Source organism: Aulostomus chinensis, chromosome 10 (genome assembly GCF_037954235.1).
Source record: "Aulostomus chinensis isolate RoL2024-O1b breed Wild chromosome 10, RoL_Achi_v1.0, whole genome shotgun sequence".
In the NCBI taxonomy this organism is placed as follows: Eukaryota; Metazoa; Chordata; class Actinopteri; order Syngnathiformes; family Aulostomidae; genus Aulostomus; species Aulostomus chinensis.
Genome location: NC_141329.1, coordinates 15,522,782 through 15,546,035, shown reverse-complemented (window position 1 = coordinate 15,546,035; position 23,254 = coordinate 15,522,782). Strand labels below are relative to the sequence as shown.

The 23,254-nt window shown below is 39.4% G+C and overlaps 1 protein-coding gene across 5 annotated transcripts in view; it reads right to left on the bottom strand.

Annotated features, from left to right (window-relative positions):
• brip1 (BRCA1 interacting helicase 1) overlaps window positions 1–22,575 on the bottom strand; it is a 54,750-nt gene extending 32,175 nt beyond the window's left edge. Inside the window, exons 1-8 of one of the 5 annotated variants that reach the window (XM_086216153.1) lie at window positions 22,400–22,575; window positions 21,618–21,714; window positions 17,195–17,318; window positions 16,326–16,544; window positions 15,176–15,237; window positions 14,488–14,625; window positions 5,873–6,139; window positions 1–222 (exon numbers count right to left, since the gene is read on the bottom strand). In XM_086216153.1, coding sequence (XP_086072279.1) covers window positions 1–222; window positions 5,873–6,139; window positions 14,488–14,625; window positions 15,176–15,237; window positions 16,326–16,544; window positions 17,195–17,318; window positions 21,618–21,701 — 1,116 coding nt within the window. In that variant the 5' untranslated portion in view covers window positions 21,702–21,714; window positions 22,400–22,575. Of the gene's footprint in view, window positions 223–5,872; window positions 6,140–14,487; window positions 14,626–15,175; window positions 15,238–16,325; window positions 16,545–17,194; window positions 17,319–21,617; window positions 21,715–21,892; window positions 21,986–22,399 lie in introns of those variants that run through there. The other 4 variants (XM_086216157.1, XM_086216156.1, XM_086216154.1 and 1 more) reach the window with 4 other exon arrangements.
• Between the last annotated feature and the right edge of the window lie 679 nt (window positions 22,576–23,254).

Sequence of the window (23,254 nt, the reverse complement as noted above, 5' to 3'; positions counted from 1 at the left end):
ACTCTCCCTGATCATCGGGTCCAGCAGGTAGTTATATGGACAAAAGATGATATAGGCGCCTTGCATGAGTTCACGGGCAGCGTAGTACGAGCATGACCGGAGCCGTTGGCCCAAAGAGACCAGGTCCTCTATGTCCCAGGCTCGATGAAGTTCATGGACCCTCTGCAGCGTGCTTTGGTCCCGCATTTTCTGGACACCATGGTAGAAACGGCATGATTTGCCCTAAAACGCAGACAACCTTTTTCAGTGACATAGTGACAAATAAGATTTGATATGATAGCATTTGTTAGTGGTCATCCAGATGGAACCTGGCCAGACCCTTACTTTTAGGGTACTGATTCAGAAGTTTTGGTCACAACACTAAGACGCTAAGGCTATGTATCCTATTTCTGGACAGATTTTACTCTTGACCAAAGTGACACACCACCAAGACAAAAATTTCAAGTTAAGAGCGAAAGAAAAACACGCACACTCAACAAAATGTCACAAAAAAATTCAGGGGTGCAGGGCACAATAATACATGAAAGAATACACTTCTTAAGATCATCATCTACTGTTGATCTTAAGAAGTGTATCAAGAAATATTGGTACATTCTGAAGAGTGATCCTCAAGTAGGCCATGTAATTCAGGAGACCCCCAATTTTGCCCAAAAATGTGCTCCCGATTTAAGTGACTGATTGGTTAGAGCAGGTTATTTTGCTCGTCTTCAACATTTCCTATCATGTCTTCCAAATGGTAACTTCTCTTGTCATAACTGTGTTCAATGTAATACTATGATTAGAGGTCATCACTTCTCCCATCCCCATTCAGGGCACAAATTCCCTATAAAAAGTAGAATTTCATGCAGAACTAAATTTGTTGTATATCCACTTAAATGTCCATGTCGCCTATGTTATGTCGGCAAGACCAAGAGAGAACTTAGAAGTCGCATTTCTAAACACAAGTGTATCATTAGGAACTCTGATTAGAAATCTTGTGTAGCTAGACACTTTAATAGTGCTGGCCATGGTGTGTGCTCATTGAGATTTCAGGGCATAGAAGAAGTTAAACTTCTGAAGAGAGGGGGAGTGAATGAGAAGCTACTGTTGGGTTGTTTTCTATAATGCTATATACTCTGCTTGTGTGTGGGTTGCATTATTGTGACAGTGTATCTTGATATGTGATTAATATTATGTATGTAAGGCACTATAACTATTCAGCGCTTTATTGCCTGACTGTGCTGATCTGCTTTATCTCTTTATATTATAATAATTGACCTGCATTTTTTTTTTTTTTTTTTTTACTTTAGATAGTCATCCTTTGGTATCGTTGATAACTTGATGCATTTATCTGACTTAATGAATATCTATAATTGATTAACTGACTGACTACTGCTGCGAGTGTGCCTGCTATTTAAATGCACCACCCCCGTTTTAGGCTACACACTGATGAAGACGCTGTCGAAACCAGTCTGTGTTAAGCCCTATGTGCATTAAAAAGCTCTTTTGAGTTTAGACGAACACAAGTGTTGCTGGCCTTTCCTCTTCTTACAAAATTTTAAGTTAAAATGGTTTTAACTATTTCACTAAATGATAGCAGACAGGAATAAAAAAGATGGCATCCTCTGTCAACCAAACATCATTTTTGAAAGAAAAAGAAAACTGCCTCTTTTTTTGTCACATCTGGTCCACAGAGAATATAAAGTGCCTGTAACATTTTCAAATTTTCTCCTCTTCTTTCTAGTTTCAACTTTAAGCAGAAGTAATGTACAGTATTTCAGATGCTGCTTTAGATCAGGTGTCCCTGCTTTTGAAGGGGGTTACATGTCTTGACACTTACACAGTGGATATAATAGATGTGTGAAGAAATATCATCTAATAAGCCGCAATTATTGGATCACCAGAGGTGCTTTCTGTAGATGTACCACCTTCTTTACCCCTAAAAAAATGCTTCAGATGACACTGTCACACAAGTACTGCACACTATTGCACTCAGTAACCTCCAGACACAATTGTAATCACCTAATGAAATAATGGCTGAATTAACTGACTGAATAGGAGTCATTGTCCTTGTTCACATTTTTGAATGAACAGCCAAACTCTCATCTCTAAAAAAGTATGGGGCAATTTACTGCTCTATCAAAGGACAGTAGTACAGCAGCAGGAAAGAATTTAGTGGCATCTTAGCACAGGGCTCTAACTAAACTAACTTTTCAACTACTCGCACTGGTCCTACCAACTTTCTCAGTTACACTCTCATTACAATTAAAATATAATGTAACCCGATCAAGACCATTACATTATACCCCAGTCTCCCTTCTCATTTTTCAATTACTGTCTATATTACTTCTAGTTGTGCACAGTTAGTCTTAATAGCAGTACCAACAATGGTACTGGTAAACACCCCCGCATGTGTTCTTGAATAGTCACTCAGTGTGACTCTGAGAAGTTTCTGGCAGGTTTTGTACCAACAAAGTGCTTTTTTTTTTTTTTTTTTTTTTTCAGCCTTACATGTCCAAAACCGAGCATCTTGGAAAGCAATCTGCTATAAAATATCTTTGACTTGGACCACCAAAAATTTTCCAGTTCATCCCTAATCCCAAGAAGATATTCGTGCAAAATTTGAAGAAATTCCTTCAAGGCCTTCTTGAGATGATGCTTTAAAAAGAATGGGGCAGATGAACAGACATATAGACATACAATCTGAAATCATAAAGCTGCCAACTCTCAGCTAAACCATGCAAAGGCATAAATCCAAGTCAGAGTTTCTGTCATTTAAGATGTTATCAGGCTGATGTACAGCATGATGCAAGAAAAAGGGTGGTATGACATCACATCTCCAACACACCTCCCAGGTTCTACACGGATTCTTAATTCACGGAGGTAGCTGTAGTTCTTCAAGACATACATACAGGACAATCATAAGAAATTTTAGCTGCTATCCTCTGTTTTAAGTTTCTTCAGATACATAATTTGTCTTTAAGGTTAAAAGCTGGCCTGACCCCATGGCCTTGACCCGGGTCGGGGGAGTAAACCTGTAGTGCCTTTCATAATTGTAAATTTGAAGTCAGATAACTTACTGATAGTGAAGCTGACACTTAGGGCACCAGCGTTGTCTATAAACGTAGCTGTGTTTAGACTACATGAAGGTCACATCTGTACAGAATGTTCTAATTCAGAAATACTGGGTAGTGCCTGACATTATAAGCATGACTGTTAAAGGTGGTTGGACAGAGATGTTCTGGGGAAGCTGACTCAACCTCATCTCAGAGTGAACCTTGTATATCTGTTGTGGACATGTCCAGTAAAGTGGTCCAGAGTAACCCATCTCTGAGTCTGCAGCCTGTTTCTCATGTCTGATGAATTCCTTCACCACAGAAAGTTCCTCTACACCACCTTGGTACCGTGCTGCCCTTTAGAAGATGCTACAAAGCATTAGAAACTTGCACTTCAAAAATTCAGAAATGTTTTTACCAAAATACCATCAAATAAATAACAAGCTTAAGTATGTGCAAATTGTTTAGTGTATATCACATATACAATACCATCCTGACATGTTAAATATCTTGCTCATTACAATTACAAAATTATGATACCCTACCAACACAATGTGCAATAATAAGCTGCTGCTTTTCACACTCATATTTAATTGTGGTTAATGACAATGCAATGATGATGACTTGAAGTCAATTGAATTGATCTTTGTTACATGTGTGACCAAGGAACGTAACAATCTTAAAGTGGAAAGGAGATATAACAAATTTTCATAACCATGATAGCTAGCTGTTTTACAGAAAAACAATCATTTGTGGTTGAGATAGACAGGACTATTTTTGGCTTAACTGTTGTACAGTGAGATGATGTAGGGAAATCTCTTCCACATCTAATATACAGTCTCTGCTATATTGTTGTGAACTGGTTTTTAATCCAATTTCTCTTTTAATTAGTATATGGACAAAGTTTGTTCAAGACTAACTGTCTGCATAAAAAATATGCAGAGACAAATGGGGGACAGAATCTTCCACCACTGACCAATGGCAGTCAAAGTAGCCATAGTGCTGTATTATTATCTGTTTACAAAGGACAGCCAGTTGTATGATGTGTCATGCCTCTGACTGCAGAGCACTGGAAGAATATACAGAATCAAACAATGGGGTAGCAAAAACTCAGCACCATCCCACTGTATAAGTGGCTATTGTATAAGTGTACTTAATAAAATTATCCTTAATTTCAGATGATTGTACACAAATACAAATACAGTTTACATGGTAATGTATATTTAGTTCCATTTTTGCCCCTCGATCCAACACAGTGGACCTTTAAAACAGGGGATGGGTCTTCTGACTGAAAACATAGAGAACTCATGAACAATATGCATTTTTGTTTATGAAGTACTGTCAGTAAAGCATGGGAACTTGATAATGACTAGACAAGCCCTAAGGCAATGAAAACCTATATCATTAGTAACTCCCACTTGTGTGGGGTTATGACTGGGCCAGCCCTTTCATATGTAAGAGTGAGACGGCTGCAATGAGGGGCAAACACCTCCAATGACAGCATAATTGTCCTCATTACAGTACGTGTCTCAATTTTAAGACAGTACAGGGGGTAACGAGTGTCTCAGGTCTCTGAAAAAGGTTGCTCAATGGCTCTTGACATTTCAGTTTGTCAAAAATAGTCTGTTAGAACATTGTAGATGTTGTAACAGTATAATTGCAGCTCTGAGGTTATATTGTTGAAAAACTTTCGTGTCCAGCTTCAGTTACTTGTCTCTTTGTGTTACTGGGTGAGTCAAAAATTGTGAGTAAAGGTCTCTTCACATTACTTTATTTACGGTACAATTATTTGTGTTGTAATTTCTTCAGAAATATAAAATTTGGGTTCTGCTGGTGAGCAGTTAAAAAGTAGATGTGTTCAAGTTTAAAAATATCAGATAAATCTAGAATTAATTGGTTTCTTTTGGTCATTTTAATCTGTGCAATGTCATAATTCCCAAACATGGCATCACAACAATCCCTTTTATGAATCAGCAGGTACTGTACTTTACTTTAGGTGGAAGTATATATATACTCCTATTCCATGTTCATTGGGAACTATTTGAACATTTTTCTTCGGCTCTGGAAGAGCCATAGCAACCCACTTTGTCTCCAAAGACACAACTCCCCCAATATTCTCTGAATTTGGACTTAATTGGATCACAATTACGGTTTGTATTTTAATGCATGCTCCTGGCCTGACCAAATACAAGAAATACCTCCAAATATAATGAAGCCCAGTTCAACACAACAGCAATACAGCCTCAAAAATAAATATATAGTTAAATTAATGAATCTTTGACAGCATCACTTGAAGATGAATAATATTCTTTGTGAAAGAAGAATTCATGGCAAAGGTACTGAATTGGGTCACAAAGTGAATGTCACTTTACAATTTATTAGATATTCCTGAATAAAAGTTAATAAATCCTTGTTCAGTTTTTACTGAACTGTTTGTGATGAGGTGTATTTCGATGGTCATTTTAGAGGATGCCATTTGCCTTGTTGTTGAACTCTTCCTGACAATACGGATAGATGTTCCTAATACTTTGTTCATCCCAATATATATATTTGTGATGTTTTTTAAAGATTCAAACCTTAAATTAAAAAACCTCAAACAGGCTGCAATCATCAAAAAATATAGAAATGGACTAGAGTTGTGATGCTTGTCGCAGGAAATACACTAGATTGTAAACACATCCATGTGTATTGAAGATAAATACAGTTGCTGTCAACCATTTTATTATTTAAAAAAATCAACCTTTAGTATTTAATAACAAAAACATTAAAAAGCTACAGTTAAAAATTTGGTTACACTGTGTGTGTGTGTGTGTGTGTGTGTGTGTGTCCATTCTCACATCCTTGCCCTCCAGTAGGTCTTTGCAGCGTTCATTGCGGTTGGAATGGGGTGCCACCTCTGGATTGACACACGTATGATCTCTGCTGGATAGGATGGTCATTGGCACACTTGAGTAAACAGTGCGCTTCAGCTCATGGGTAATCTGCGTTATCTGTTTATGTGTGCGTGTGCCAAAGAAAATCTTTGGGATCTTCTTTTTGCCCTCAGGGTCCTTCACTCCATCTTTAGCAGGATAACATGGGCATAGGGTGCATGGTTCAGAGGACTGGATAATGGAAAAAAACAGAACAAACGGTAAGACACTCCTCAAATAGTATGCTTGCTAACTATGAAGTCCATTAATACTTTTAATTCATTGGTAAATGATGTAAACAGCTGCATGCAGTGCTATTATTTTAAGCAATCATGAAAGTTGAAGTGGAATCAAACTTAAGGGCAGTTGTATGTTAAAGTATTTAAAGACCAAAGCCTTCCAAATTACTGGAGTAATTTAAATTATCACAAAGCAAAAAAGATGGTGTGTAAACTTTGCGACATCCATGGCAGTCTGCCTACTTGACATATTGCATATTCAAGAAACAAAATAAGTTAGGTCTGCATTAAAGACCTTTACTGCAATGCCATGCTTAAGAGAAATTTAGTTTTCAATGAGTGTGTCAAGCAAACATAATAGGGTCTTCGCCCCGGAGTACCTCCAGGCTCAGGCCCTAATAAAAAGATATTGGTAGAACACCATATTCTGCTAGTGTAATTACGTTTTGCACTTGAAATATAAACCATTGTTTATATTTTTTGTTTTGCATTAAATGAGAGATTTTGATTTTCCAATGCACCATGCATACACTGGCAGGAGTGAACTTTAATTTCAGAACCCTCTGCAACCTATTTCATGATGGCCTATGGTTAAGTGGTTAAGAATGAGGACAGCACCCGTCAGTCGAGATTCCCGGGGTTCTCTACTCTCCATTCTACTGTTCTATTCATCCATTTCTCACACAGTGAGGATGACAGCCATATTTTTGTTAATAAGGCAGAAACCTGAATAATACCCCTTTCGCACTGCACCAAAAAAGTGGGTAAACGCGGGTTTTTCGGCACTCTGAAAGGGTTGACTCTGTATTTCGACCCGCATCGACCGACTTGCCAAGCGAGCCGGGTGTTTAGCGGCTCGGCTCGGCTGCAGTGTGAAAAAGGCAACCCACGTCGTCTCAGGTTTCAGCCAACCTTCCTGTCGCATCCTGATTTTGTCACTGTGCCGCCTGTCAGGCTTTGCCTGTATCTTCTTCGGTTCCCTTCCAGACTAGCCAAAAACTCCATCCTCCTTCGCTGCATTAGCACTCTGACATTTTCCAATTGGTGCCAAGTTTGTATGCTTTGCAAAAGAGACAACATTGCAATGCACGCAACGACAACGCTAACGTTCGACTCAGACTCCACGTTGCCATTCGTTTACCTCTTAGTGTTCCGGCGCAGTTCTAGTTTATGTGAAATGATGACGTCAGCGCAATGACGTGCGAGAGAGGAAAACACAAGCATGCAGCCCTCACAGCGGGAGTTCAGACCTGGGTCTTCTGGAAGCTTGAATGCGCCCTAATGCCGAGCAAACGCGGGTCCAAATACCCGGTAAGGGTATAACACAACTAGCATTTATCAATTTACACACTGGAATGATGTGTGCTGTCATGCATCACAAGTTATGACAGGGATTAGAAGGTAGTACTTCCGATGACAAACAAGTAGATAGGATTACACAGAAGCTCAGATTTTCCAAGCATGTTTGGCCATCAAATATTACGAAGTGTGGTGGAGTGAAGCCCAAAGAAAGCCCCTAGAGGGCTATCTCTGCGTTAAGAGGGATAACTAGCCCTGAGCAGATGTGAAAAATAAACAGAGGGGCTATAGGACCTCAACACATGATCAAGTTACCTTTCTCCTCTGGAAGTTACACTCCATAGCCTAGGCCATGGGCCTGATCACCTTACCTGCTGCTGCCACATTAAACAGAACCATCCAAATATCCTGCCACAAGATGGCCAATAATTACTTATTCATGGACAATGGGTGGGGGGGGGGGGGATTTGGGCAGTGCAGAAGAGCTTGCTGATGAATAGGGGCCCTTGTCAAAGCTACAGCAGGAAACAGCTGACACAGGAGTATCAATTTACACACCTTCCTCCTGAGATGCCAGGACAACAAGGTTTTCATGCATGCCCCCCAGCCCTTAGCAGACACTCCTTAGAAAGGAACGTAGATAACTGGCAAAGGGCACTAACTGGACACCAGCTCTGTTCAAAAAAAGAACGTGAGCTCTTTCAGTGCAGGACAATCACACTGGTGTTGTTAATTGGGTGCTGCGAGGAAAATAAGAATATGGGGAAATGCTTTCTTATCAACACTTTATTTAAAAAGGTGCACCGCAAATGGAAAGTGAACTACTAATCAGATATATACCCAGAGTTACAGGTGTAAATGTAATGAAAAAACTATGTGGAATTGACAGAACTGATATTTCAGAATATTCACATTCAGCTGATCGTTACTTTAACATCTGCTAACACATGAGAGATTCAGTTCTCACACGTCAAAAGGCTAATCAGAGGGCACTGAGAGGCCACATGCAGTGGGTCACTTTGGTATCACTTGCACCCCTTGCTGGACTTCAATTTGCTCTTCATTCCACAGCTTTAGAATGCTAGTGTGTGTGGTCATTCCACAGCTTTAGAATGCTGTGGAATTCATTCTAATAAGCATAGGATTTGAAAGCCAATGTCTCAGAGGACATGACACCAAACACCTCCTCCACCTCCTGATATAGTCACACTGTGCAGGTAGGGTCCCTGGCAAATATCTGCCCTCCAAAGCACCTGTTTATCCCTCAGGCACAGTAACCAGCGGGTGAACCCCATTCAATATTTATCCCTTTAGCTTTCACAGATCAGCAGGCCAGGCGAGGCAAACCCTCTTAATTAAAACTGGAGCTTGCTTCAAAGGGCCCCATTCAGGCCATCAGTCAGCACTAGTGGGACAAAGGAGCCTGGGTCATGTAGCTTCAGGGGAAACCAGAGACAGACACGCTTTTTTGACTTCACTTTCCCTCCTCCTCTTTTTCCACAATCCACAGCTCCAAATCTAAGCCACACACCTGTGGCAGGTTTAAACAAAACGGAGCAACAGCAATCTATGACTGAGCATGTCTAGTCTGTGTGGTAAATGATTGGTCTTTGGGACCAGGACAGAACTCAGGAACACGGGATTCTTCACATAACATCATATTGATATTATAAAGAACATGGTGCAATACCATGGACCTGCTTTTGGTTGCTTCAGATTATTATTTTACATCACCTTCTTCGTCATACTGACCACAGATATGATCTTTAGCAATGGTGGATATTGCCTGTTTTTTACCGATATGTGATATTTTTATTCTGATCTTGGTCGAATATTTAAACTGTCACAGTCCAAGGACCAAAGCACCTCAAAAATATGACAATGAATTAAGTGTCATGGAAGTTCGGCACATTATGAGTAATATATAAAACATATGAGTACATTACCATATGATTGGCTTATTACAATTTCACATTTTTCAGCATCTACTTATTATTTATCCAATTATAAAGTTATACAATTCAATTATGGTTAATGGTTCCAAAATGATATTACAGTAATGATAAGTTATCAATGTTTGGCTTGTATTTTTACAACGACTAAAAAAATATCATGTTATTGACAGTCGTTACATTATTAGAAGCTCCATACTTATCCTGCCAATTTATTATGTAATTGGTTTGTGTATTTATATCAGTAATTACATTATCAACTACTCGAAAATCATAAAGAAAATCGAGTTATTGGCAGTTATTATGTTAATGGCTGCTACATGGGATCAGTCATATTTCAATTCATTTTCTTCTACAATTTGAGAAATTTACTGTGATTAGAGCTGATTTTCCTGAAATTCATAAAAACTGTACGATGAAATCAGACAACAAATTGCCTGCTGATTCATGCCTGATTTTTCAAAGTAGTGCAATAATATATATTATTGAGCAGACATTTCATTGAGCCCTGTCAAAACAGGGACACAATAAATAAATATCAACTTCCTTATCATTATACACATACAGCAATGACCTTGCTAAACAACAACTAAACTAAACAAACTAAAATTCGCAAATTTCAATATTCTTTTTCAACTAAACCTGACCCTGCCATATGCTGGAATTCCAACTTTCCAGCACAATGGTTGCCACAAGTCTTACAAATGGTATGCAGTCTATGTAGCTCTAGAAGTTGTTTACCTATTACATTTCTTAATGTCAGTATTCAAAAAGGTCAAAGGTGATGCCAAATTCTCAAGCATTCAGGCTCCAGGGGGAGCCACTCAGCCAAGAACATCATGGGATATGTGCAGGCTCTATTGATGGGATCAGGATAGACAAGAAAACTTCTTGATTAATGTCCCCCCACAATTATCTTCCCTTTACAAATGTCAACCAGGCACATTCTCAGGAAAATAGGAACATAAGTAATTTAAAACCTCATATTCCAAAAATGAGCTAGGAAAAAAGAATGGATCAAGTAGTAAATTTCTGAAAGTTGTAAGGAAACAGAGCTGCATAATAGTAATATAATACTGCATCATTCACCCATTCAGACTCACATTCATACATTAGGGTGGTGAATACCATGATTTATCATTCCATATCTGTCCCTGCAATTCTTTGAATTAAGGGTTCCATGTCCTGCTCAAGCACAGTCTCTGGAGGAGCTAGCATATGGATTAGTAGACTTTAGATTAATAGTCAGACACAACCCCAAGTCATGACACCCCACACATGCAAAATCCACTGAATAAGTTTCTCAAAGGGATATTACCATTAAACTGTTCTACCAAGATTGTGTTTGTGTACCTCTTTCAATAAAACATTTGTTTATAAAAGCATAAATTAACTATACTGTCAAAATATTGTCCATTTTAAAACAACATTAGAACACACTGAAGCATTACAATTATAACCATTGGGTTAATGAATCTGGTGGAGTACACCTCCACCCGGTGGTGATATAATATATTTCTGATTTGGTGAAATCTTACAACTATAAAAATTACAAATGTAAACTACACCCCAAACTATTGGCTGGTATTTTAGAGAGCAGAGAGTCTGGTTGTTGATAAACTGTATAAGCCCATTATCACATTGTTTGCAATTTAGGACATCTGATAAAATACAACAATTTATTAATAAGAATTGAGAAAAATGATATTGCACAGGCTCAGTTTTGCTGACTGCCATCATGGACCTATTTCATTTCCATAGCAAACTGACAAAGTTTGTTAACTCAGATTAGATATTCCTTTTTTAGTCCTACGACGGGACAATTCACAATGTTGCAGCAGCAATGTGGATCGATTAACAATAGATATATAAACAACGCAAGTAAAAAATTACATAAAAATAAACACTGTACAGGAATATATAAACACAGACAAAAACAGTTGCACATGGGGTATTGAAAATTACAAAGTTGAATAGTAATTATTGCACGCAGAACATATTGCAAAAGGGTCAGCATGGCTCAGAGGTAGATTGACCATTTAGTAACTGAAGGGTTGCAGGTTCAATCCTCACTTCCCCTGGTTACCGTGTGGTAGTAGCCTTAAGCAAGATACTGAACCCCTAATTGCTCCTGAGGGCTCTGCGATGGACTGGCAACCCATCCAGCGTGTACCCCGCTTCTCACTCAATGTCAGCTGGGATGGCTCCAGCCCCTCCTTGACCCTTAATGGTTAAGTGGTATAGAAAATGGATGGATGGATGAAAATGTTGCACATAAGTGTTTCACAGTGGTTATGTGATGGAGTCCTTGTGTGTATGTGGTCTACTGAGAGCAGTGCTGGGTGTTAAAACAGTCTGAGAGCAACAAGAAGGAAGGAAGATATCGCTCCTTCACACATTTGGGGTGAAGGAGTCCATTGCTGAAGGAGCTACTCAGTGTAGTGATGGTGTCCTGCATGAAGTGAGAGTCATTGTCCATCAGTGACAATAGCTTTGTTATCCTCCTCCTCTCTCCCACCATCTGCTGGTGACAGTGTATAGAAATGTGCCTAAAGTCTGCAGTTTAAAGGGTGAAAAGGAAAGGAGACAAAACTATTTCCTGTCGAGCCCCTGTGCTGCTGACCACCATGTCTGAGACACAGTCCTTAGTCCTCACATACTGTGGGCGGTTGGTGAGATAATCCATGATCCAGGATGTGAGATCATGATCCACACCTGAGAGCTCCAGCTTGTCCCTCAGAAGCAGAGGCTGGATGATGTTGAAAGCACTGGAGAAGTTGAAGAATGTGATCCTCACGGTACTTTCAGGCATTTCAAGGTGGGGAAGAGTTCTGTGAAGGAGGAAGATGAAGGTGTCATCCATTCCGATGGCAGGCTGATAGGCAAACTGCAGCTAGATAGTCCCACCAGAGGGCGGAGATGGACGAGGACCAGCCATTCCAGTGTCTTCATCAGGTGTGATGTCACCGCCACTGGCCTGTAGCTGTTTAAGTCCTTTGGGTGTGGCATCTTTGCCACCAGCACCACGCAGGATGCTTTCTACAGTTGTGGAACTCCCCCGGCTTCAGGCTCAGGTCGAAGATATGCTCCACAACCCCATAGAGTTGGTCTGCACGGGACCCTGGAACTGATGCTGTCTGGACCTGCAGCCTTTTTTGCTTTGATCTGTCTGAGCTCTTTCCTCACCTGATCAGTAGAGAGGGACAGATTGGGGCTTGGGGGTAGGGTGTTTGGAAGTGTGAGGGGAGTTGGAGGTGTGAAAGTAGGTGAGAGTGTCGGTGGAGGGGTGGAGCACTAGAGACACAGCCTGGGAGTCCAGTTCTTTGCGTCCTGAGATGGTCTTCAGGCCTCTCCAGACTCCACTGATGTTGTTCTGCTGCAGCTGGACCTCCATCTTCTTCCTGTTTTGGCTCTTCCCCTCTCTAATCTTCCACCTCAGCTCCCTCTGCACAGTCTTCAGCTCATCATTGTTTCCTGACTTAAAGACCATGGTTTTTCCTACTTAAGAAGGGCCTTTATATCTGGATTAATCCAGGGTTTGTTGTTGAAGAAACACAGTACAGTCCTGGTGGGACAGTGTTGTCTTTGCAGCAGAGTTATTCTTTAATCGTGATGTGCCCAGACTCACAGCATCTGCCATTTAGAAACACAGTCAGCCTTCCTCCTTTCCTCTTACCACTCTCCTTTGTCCTGTCGGCCCGTTGTAAATTAAATCCACCCAGTGAAACATGAATCTGTCGTCAGTGAGTTCAGTCATGTTTACGTAAATAACATGATGCTGCACTCCTGATATTCTCTCTGGTGCCGGGTCAGCACCGTTAACTCGTCCATATTATTGGGTATAGTTCTCACATTTCCCTTAATGATGGACAGGAGGACAGGTCTATACCATCTTCTCTTTGCACAACATTGAACTCCTGCATGAATCCCCCACCTCTTCTCCTCATCAGCTCCCAGGGGACATCAAGTCTTTCATTGGGCAGCACTACTACATTGCGGAGCGCAATATGCTGGAGCCTATCCCAGCTGACAATGGGTGACATACAGGCTACACCCTGAACAGGTCTTGAAGAATAAATTAAATTACTTAACTAAAAACTACTGAAAAAGAGAAAAATCACTCAACTTGGAGTTAGAGCTGCTGCAATTGCAGCTGCTTGGAGCAGCGCATGTGCAAATAGAAGAACAACTTATGGACTAAAAATGAATCTCATTTCAAAAGGCGAATTATAATTTAAAAAAATAAATAATAAAAATAATAATCTTTAAAAAACCATTAGAAGATAGAAGACATGCTTCTCTTGAGACACGGCAACAAGTGACTGAGGAGCAAATTAGAAAGTATTGAATAAAATGTAACCCGACAAGACATTCACACCTATGTATGGGCATTGTCTTTCCTCCTTGACCCTTAATTTCACACAGGAGAATTGTGACATATATCTCCACTAGAACAGAGGTTTGAAAACCCCGTGGAATTTCATGTTATCATCGCAGGGAAAGGCACAGGTGTAACAGTAAAATCAGTTGCATGTTTGCTGGCTCCACACAGAGCCGTCTTTTTTTTTTTAAATGTGTTTAGTTGTGCCTTTCTGGCTCTATAGTTCTTGTGTTTCAATTACTGATATTTATGTACAAATGTTGACATTATTTTTAATTGTGTTAGCTTTTTCAGAAAACAGCTAAACGTGACCAGTTTGATATAAAACTGCAGCCTTTACTTCACATTGTCTTATAATATTAATGCTGATTGACTCCTTTCACAATCACTAGAGTTGTTTAAGTACTACTTCTGCTGGTAGGTAGAAATAAAACATATGAATAACTACTCCTTTGGACAGAACTCAGTCAGACGCGGGCTCAGTCCAACCCAATATAACCAGCACTGCACTCACCAGCTCTAAGTGATCATCACAGCTGCTTCAAATCAGTGATGTCATAGAAGAACCACAGTAACCACTTGATAATTGACAATGTTAATTGATGAAAATGCTGCCCCCAGGTGTTAATAATACCACATTACTGGTGTAATGTAGGCCATGTTACTCACACAGGATGAGGAGGACAATTGGTCTGCCAGGTTGTTTGACTCCACAATCCAATTCTGAGGACATGGAAGCTGATTTTCTGGCTCTGGCTCATCTCCTATAAATACCACTCCCTTCTCTAGACGCTGCCTTTTATGGCTCTGAAAAACACGCAAAGAAATATAAAACAGCATGTTTTAACTATAGCATTTTCAGTGCTTATCTGTACACCTTATCTTCTTCATCAAAATAAAAAGGTCTGCCACTTCATTCTCAAAAAGTGCACTTGTCCAACTGACACTAACATGGGTAATGGTAATGACTATAGAGAAAATAATGTTTTTTGGAAAATAATTGTCTTATTTGTTCTATGTTATGAAATAAAAATCAATACCGTTCACATTCTATTGTCAAAGTATTCGTGTACTTACAAAGCTTTATATTTCACAAGAGAATACAAAGGGTTAAACTTCATTCCAGAATACATGTTCTGAACATAATGAATCAAAACTACACTGGCATATTTTTAAATAAACACTTACACTTATATGCATCATAGATGGTTGTCTTGCTGTAATACAATCTCAAAGTATCACACAATTATGTTGTATAACGATGGCTGGTGTAGCCTAATGCCACAAGGCAAAAAATGTACATATTTACACATTAAATTTCTTTAAAAAAAATTTACTTGATATAATCTATGGCTACCTTGTGTTCTGCAGAGCGAAGGCGTTTCCTGTCTTGCTGGAAGTCATCATCTGTGTCTTGATCTGAGTTAAGGGAAGAATGGAATTTTTCAGACAGACAAGAGGTTATTGATGCCTTTCTAGGCTGTGACTGCAAATAAAACTTGAGACATAGCAAGAATATGTTATCACTAGGGCTGCAATCAACCAAAGAAATTCTTGGTCGACAGAAACCGTCAAATTTCGACTAAAAATCGACTAATTTTATATATGAAAAATATACTGTGTCAACTATCAGCACAAAACCTGTTGAGGAATATTTAGACAATTGTTTTTGTCATGTTATAATAATTGACCGACACTATCATTTGTCCTGCGCACAGAGCGAGACCGAGCGGAGGAGCTCAGCATTGCGGAGACACAAATACACTCCTAAATTAAAACTTTACTCTTAAACACAAAAGGCAAGTCCACGGTCAGAATTTTTACAATCAAAACAAAACAATTATGAGACTAAAACATTGAAATATCAATTCTGATATGTTCATGTTCTCAAAACTGACGGGGCAACCTAAGGTGGACAAGTTAGCTTACCGTTTTTAGGTGATACATCGTTGTGCTTGTCGTGGAGCTGTGATATGCAAACTGTTGTTTGCAAATTTTGCCTTCGACTTTTTTTTTCATGATCTATTTTCATGAAATGCTGCCACGCTGCACATGTCTTTGACATGGTGGATGAGGACTGACTTTAAATGAAACCGTCAAAATTAAATATACATTCATCAAACCACCAGACATTGGCCTTCTAGTACTCTTCAGTTTGTCTATCTCCAGCGGGTCGGGCAAGTCCAAAAAACCAAAAACAAGGGGGGTGTTCAAAAATAGATTATCTGTGAAACAGGGGTGCTTTCGGTACTTTCCTCCTGACGAAATTAACGTGGAAAAAAATCTACCAATCAGAAGTTTGGTCGAGCCAGAACGTATTGACTAATAAGGGAGATTACAGCCCTAGTTATCAGTATACTGCACGTGGATATGTATATTCATTAAATTCAAGTTGAAACTGATGACAGCTTTTAAAAAGAAAAGTTTAACCTTTTTTTCATCTTGAAACAAAGTGTAGTATGAATTTTATAAATGATAACACAATTAAACGATGGACTGAAACATACTGATTTCAGATGCTGGGTGTGACTGCTTCGGTTCCTCTTTGCAGGGTGACATAGTAAGGTCGATAGCCGCAGGTGTGGTTGTTGCTGTACCTGAGGGTCTGCTGACATTGCTGTGGCACACACACTCGCAGGGAATGGAGACAACTGACTTTTTCTGGTCTCCAGTGGATTTTTTTGACTGGCTCTTATCTTCTCCAGGGCATCCTTGCTCCAGTTTACCTGCCAACCAAAAATAAGGTTCATAAGTATGACACAGTCAATAACACTGACTCTCAGTCTGTACTCAGAGTGGACCAGCAAACCTCACAACTGTTGCTTTAAAAACGCCTTTGTTTCCACTTGACTGGTGAAAATGACAATGCTATAAAAAAAGAGGCAATTCCATATCCTAAAACTCAAGCTGTTGTGGTGAAGTAACTCCTGCCAAATGGTGGCTCATCTAGCTTGCATTCAATCAAAGTCAAAACCCATCTTGCTCCCCAGAACAGTTAAATTCAACATTGTGATGAAGTATTTGACATCTACTTTAGCAAGAGTATGGTTTCAATTCTCATCACAGCTTTTACTTTTACAATTTGGTTGAAACTTAGCTATTAAAAGAACATGGCAATAAAGCAACAGTAATGTGGCAGTGTATTAGCTAATAATTTCTACATCTAACTTTTGCTGATAACTACATTTTAATCAATGCTAAACTCTACATTTTCAGAGCCAATTATTTATGATCACTACACACAGTGGTTAACAATTAGTTAACTATGCATTAAGTATTAAACTATGTACTGAAGTTTTTTTCAATGTGAATGAGGAGCAAGGCATAGCCATTAACATTAATACATTGTTTGAATGTTCACAGCTGGCAGACTTACCAAACTTTGCCCATTGCCAGCCCAGAGTTGAGCAGAGCAAGGCCAAGCTCTTTCCACTTCCAGTTGGGCTTTCGAGTAAAGAATGCTGGCCTGTGTTCAACCCCCGAATTATCTGCAGACACAGCTATACAGTCATATAACTTTATAAACATTTTCATTACACTCTTACCTAAATAATGTTTGGAAAAATATAGCATAAATACAGTGTGTTGTGCAATACCTTGTAGCAGCCAAATGCAACAGATGTGGTTATAAACATGGGGTAAGAAATGATCAACATTTATTCAGATATGCAAGTTATGCCAGGAAACGATTTTTTTTCCAAAGACTTCCAAATCTTGGGCCAGACAAGGAAAATGCATACTAAAGAACAGGGAGAGGGCAACAGTGAAATGTTAACTGGCTCAGCTGAACTGGAATAGGACTTCACATCAAAATTATTGAGAATACAGAAATGGAGGATGAGCAGGAACCAATTCCAGATCTGATAATAGCAGGAATTTGATTTTAAACTTTGACACTGGTGTAAAGTGCCTTGTAATGGCAGTAGAAATATTAAACTCAAAGGATTTTAGAAGAAAAAAAATGAAAAAAATCCACACACAAGCAGGAAACACTTACCTGTGTGTCTGGAGGGTAAAAACATGGCAAGAGTTTGAGAAGGAACGAATGACACAGTAATACTGTAATACTGGGCAAAGCAACATGCACAAAGCAAAACTTGGTAACGCAAGTGATGTTGAAAAAGAATATGACCTTCTCAGAGAGTGGATTAATATTTTCTGGATTAGGGTATATACCAGGGAAACATCATATCCAGACTGATCCATGTACTGCACCAATTGTGCATGCCCCAAAGAAAAATTCCTGTAGTTCTAAGTAATCAAGTTGGGGAGGAGCTACACAAAATGGGAGTCACAAGGCAAAAAGAACCATCCAACTGGGTGAATATCACTGTCCCAGTGGTCTCCACAAAAAAAGACAAGAGAGAACATTATCCACTGCTCATGGTTGAAGAGGATTTTTCCCACATGAAAAATTGAAATTAATTTTCAGTATTACTCACCAGTTAAAAAAAAAAAAAACTTTCAAAATGCTTCTAGGGAGATTCCAAATACTAAAAGATATTTGTTTTGTCTTACTATTTGGAATTTCTTCCTTATCCCAGGTATTCTAGAGATCTGTGACACAAATGATTGTAGGCCTAGGACAGGGTAGCCAACAACAGTGACTGAACATTGTTTAGGGTGACACTACTGAGGTACATGATTGAAGGCTGAGAAAGCTCCGCACAGAACACACAAGAACAACCTAAAGCTGAAAAAAGTAAATACATGACCAGAACTGAAGTTACATGTACATGTACACAGCATTGATCAGCCAAAACCACCAGAAAGAGCTGTGGTATAGCTACCATTACCAGGAGACAAACAGGAACTATTGAAGTTCATGGACATGTTGTACATATAAGGTCAGTGACAAATAATAAATGGCACTGGGAAGACCAACCCAGGAAAAGTTGGACTTTTGACACATTAAAGCAGTTGGTTTAAATGCGCAAACACTCAAGTTATGATATAAATAAACTGATAACATTATTTGTTGAATGCCAATACAGAGGAGGAGTTTTTATATTGCAGGACGAGAGACCTGTGGTGAACAGATCACAAGCATTTAAGGACCATCAATATAGATGTCCACCAACAGAGAAAGAATGGAATCCTACAGTATATGGGTGTGAGAAATTCCTTCAACATGTACAGAATAGGGCCTGACCGATATAGTGGCCTATCAAATATATATCATATCAGCATATGTAGTCCACTAAGCATAAATATAAAATATAATAATAAAATACAGAAAACAATACCGATGGTGATTTAAAATTGGTGCAATGTAGTGCGTCCAGCAGACTGAACACTAACTGTACAGTACTGTCTACATCTACCCATACTCTAGATTTTGCTATTTATCTTAATTCTTTCAGCAGTTGACAATACGTGAACAGTACTTTTTCACCATTTATCTTATTTTTCTTCTTGGTTAGCGGTTTACTTTAAATTAACATACTGATGTTTATTTTGCTATTTATCGTATTAGTGGTCAGCAGTTGACTATAAGTGAAAAATACTGATTTTTATTTACCATTTTCTTTTGGTCTTGATTTGAATGGTCATGTATGACATAACTTTATCCAAAAAAAGGAATTTGTTTAAGAAATTTGCTTTCTGTTTACCTTTACATAATCATATCGGTACGAAATTGGCACACAATGAAATTAATCTGCTCTAAAATCAGTATTGGGCTAAAATATCCCTTATCAGTCAGGCACTAGTTCAGTATATGGCAAATTAATTCACTTGGGAGTGAGATCACAAACCACTTGAAAGCATCTTCAATAGGCAGCATCACAAAGCTCCAATGAGGCATTGCTAATGCTTTTGTACTTTGTTTTGCACGTCAGGGTGGGCACTGAAATTGTATTAAACAGCTGAATTATTCAAGACCAGAGCATTGATATGTTTAAGTTTAGGTATCAATTATTACTATACAGCTGCAGTGTCTCTCCTCTCTGCATCAATGCAGTTCTTACATACACATGGATGCAGTACACACACACACACACACACACACACACACACACACACACAGGAGGTAAATGCGTTTCTCTTACCCTGTCTGTGTCTGATCTGTTGACTCTTTTCATCAGCAGGATGTTTTATAAAGCCACCCCAAAACCCAACACATTTATTTTTGTTTTCCTTGGAGGAGACTTGTTATTAATGTCGGAATTTGTTAAAACAGTCGAAACTACCATGATGGTGAATGACATCAACAACAACCAGGTGTACTTATAAGATTAAACAGCTATATATAGAGACCTTTACATTAAACAGGAGAGTCTGTGTCCCTGTCAGGAACTGTCAGACCTTCTCAGAGCAGAGCAAACAGGTGAGGGAGGAGAGGAGGGCAGACTGATCACTAATCAATAGCAGATGCATGTAATTATTTCCTTTTATTGAAAAGACGTTTTTATTGCTTTTATTGTACTTTAATGGCTCCCTTATTTGGTGTTTTTTGATCATTAAATACAGACACGCAACCTCATAAGAGGAAGCTGGCATGGTGAACCAATCCCCTGTAGGACCCTGTCTGTACTTCAGGAAAAAGTAAAGTAAAAACAGATCATTGTTACTTTGCTTTATTAAAATCAAATTTTAAAAACAAGGCAGAATGCGCAATACTTCTTATCCGATTACTCAATTAACCGTCAGAATAATCGACAGATTACTCAATTACTGAAAGAGTCCATAGCGGCAGCCCTACTTACATCAAAGAGAAGCAAGAGGAGCTCCTAGGTGCTATAAATCCTATGAACAGGATTTATGAGTAATAGCTCAGGATAATAACGTGTAAAGGAAGACCAAGGAACATTCTCTACTGGCCAGACATGTCAACTCAGATAGAGTACATAACTTCTCAGTGTGCTGTCTGCAATGTAAACAAGAAAGTAATCACGGACAGCCTCTGCTCCCCCACACACCGCAGCAAAAACTATGAGCTAAGATTGGCACAGAAATATGTGTGGATTCAACATACACTGACATGACCAGTTGTAGTGTTATTACAGCCATGAAATCAAATTTCACAAGACATGGTGTTCCAGCACATGTGACAATAGCAATAGTGAGTTCCCAGTGTTTTCAGTGACGTGTTCAAACTGTAAACTTTACAGCTTGCTCACAGTCTTACAGTGTAAAGAATATGATCAAAACAATACAAAGCAGGGATGGTCAACTTTACATTGCAGTGACTGAATACCGCACAGCTGTTTATGGGGCAGTCCTAAGGCCAAACTGCAACATGCATGATTTTTCTGACTACCGTAGGTAAAGCTCAAATACAGGATGAGCAAAAGCACACAAATCTGAAGCGCAAGAACTAGTATGACAGAAAAACAAGACAGTTGCTTGCCCTGTCAACAGGGGAAAATGTCAGATAAATAAAGACGCCTTGCTGCCAGCTGTGGTTGTGGATGGACATCATCAATCAAGATCCTTCAGGATAGAAGATTCCACAAAAGAAAATAGGAAGCATCAAATGAAGACAGACAAGAGGGGGTGTCTACCTATATGTGCACAGAACCTCATCACATGTACCAACATTGAGGTCAATGGGAAGCTCACACTGAAAAGGTAGAAGTACAGTTGTGTCACAGGCTGGGAGGCAAGTCAAGCTTACAGCCAGACACAAAGACGAGACGTGTACTGTTTCACACAGTTTCAGGCAAAGATCATTGGTTTCAAGGTGTAGTAAAACATTTGTTGACAACACAATGGTTGTCATGCACAAATGGCACAATTTAAAAGGATAAAATGTTATGCTGGTGCATTTAACTGATTAGTTTAGGAAGGTAACTCACAGAATTCATCATAGCAAGTTGGGATGGGTAAGCCTTACAGGGGAAGGAAATTTTCACCCCTCCTATAGTGTACTCCACAGACATGTTCCTCTCCACCCTGGAAACGGAAATAATTTGAAACCATGAAACATGCCATAACGGATGCATATTGAACGTTAAGAGCACTTGTTATGTAGGTAACATACTGCAGCTCATTAAAAGTTGACGTACAACATAAGTAATCGAACTGCAAGCTAAATACGGGCTTCACTTTTATTCAAACAGCAAAATCTTACCTCTTTATCACTCCGAGTACTCACTAACATTCCCGCTCAGAGAACCCAACAGGACGTTGACATGTATTAGCGTCATATTTCAAAATAAAATACATACCGATGATATAAAAATATATCGTGAGAGAAATTGTAATATTTTTTAAGAAAGCGCGAGCATTCTCGTTTATTTTCTTGAAATTTTTCCGCAGTATGTCAGTTTTAAAGGAATATCCCAAAACTTTCAATATTATTAGCGGTGCCACTTTTTATGCTTTTATTTCAAAGTCGTACTACGCGGTCGACGGCAAACATCGGAAGTTACGTCGGGTTCGAGTTAAATTTATGCAAAAGCAAGGTGACATACATTTCTGCAGACTCCGAAACGACATTTCTAACCAGCAACCGTTCTTGTGTTAATATAAAACTTTTTCGCTATCCTTTGGGACATAGCTCAACGTGTACCTCACTTTAGTGACTGGTAGTTCTACAGGCACCTCATGCCTGTCTTAAACAGACTGCTTTCCACACCTGTACAACCGTCTCCTGGAGCCTCGTAAACCTGAACTAAAACATAAATCGCTGGATCTTGACCAGATAATCACTCATTATTGGCTTTAAACTAACACGTTGGATGGATTCCCTCCTAATTCCTGCTTCGATTACCACCGCGGTCAACTCAGCCGTTGTTGACTTTCCGTGGACAACCTAGCCGTCAGTAGATTTTTATCACTCTATACTTTTATTTTGAAGGTTGTCGGTAGACACTTGCCATTCCCGTAAATGTTGCAATACAGGGGAACTAAGAATGTACTGACGGTTAGGTTGACCACGGAAAGTCAAACGACGGCTGAGTTGACCACGGTGTATTACCTGCCTGTTAAACATCCAGCCTGTCTGAATGTCCTCCCCCGCTCTACTCTCCTCGGTTGTGCTGTTCTCACTGCTTCTCTTAAACACATACACACACTTTATTCACTCTGCGTGCATCGAACTGTCGAACATTCATGCTCTGGTCCTTAACTTTGCGCGCTGAATCATAACTCTGGAGCGCTATGGGGCCAACGCGCCTTCTTTCTCTTTTGCACTTCGCATCGTTTTGCGGGAACTATGGGGTTGATCGCTCCAGGGACTGCACACTCCGCAATGTTAACTCACCGCAGCTTTTGCCCAGACCCCTAACGCTTTCAAACTCAAATCTTAACTCAAAAGTAATAGAAGTAAAGTCAATTGTAGGGTGTTACCCCATCTGCAACCAAGGAAACCTTGGCATCTCTATTTGATATACCCTCCAAATGACCTGAAAATGAACTGATCCGTTGCGTTGATCTAAATCTGGATTGGGAGTCTGCTGCATCAAATAAACTCGAGGTATAATGTAACTCA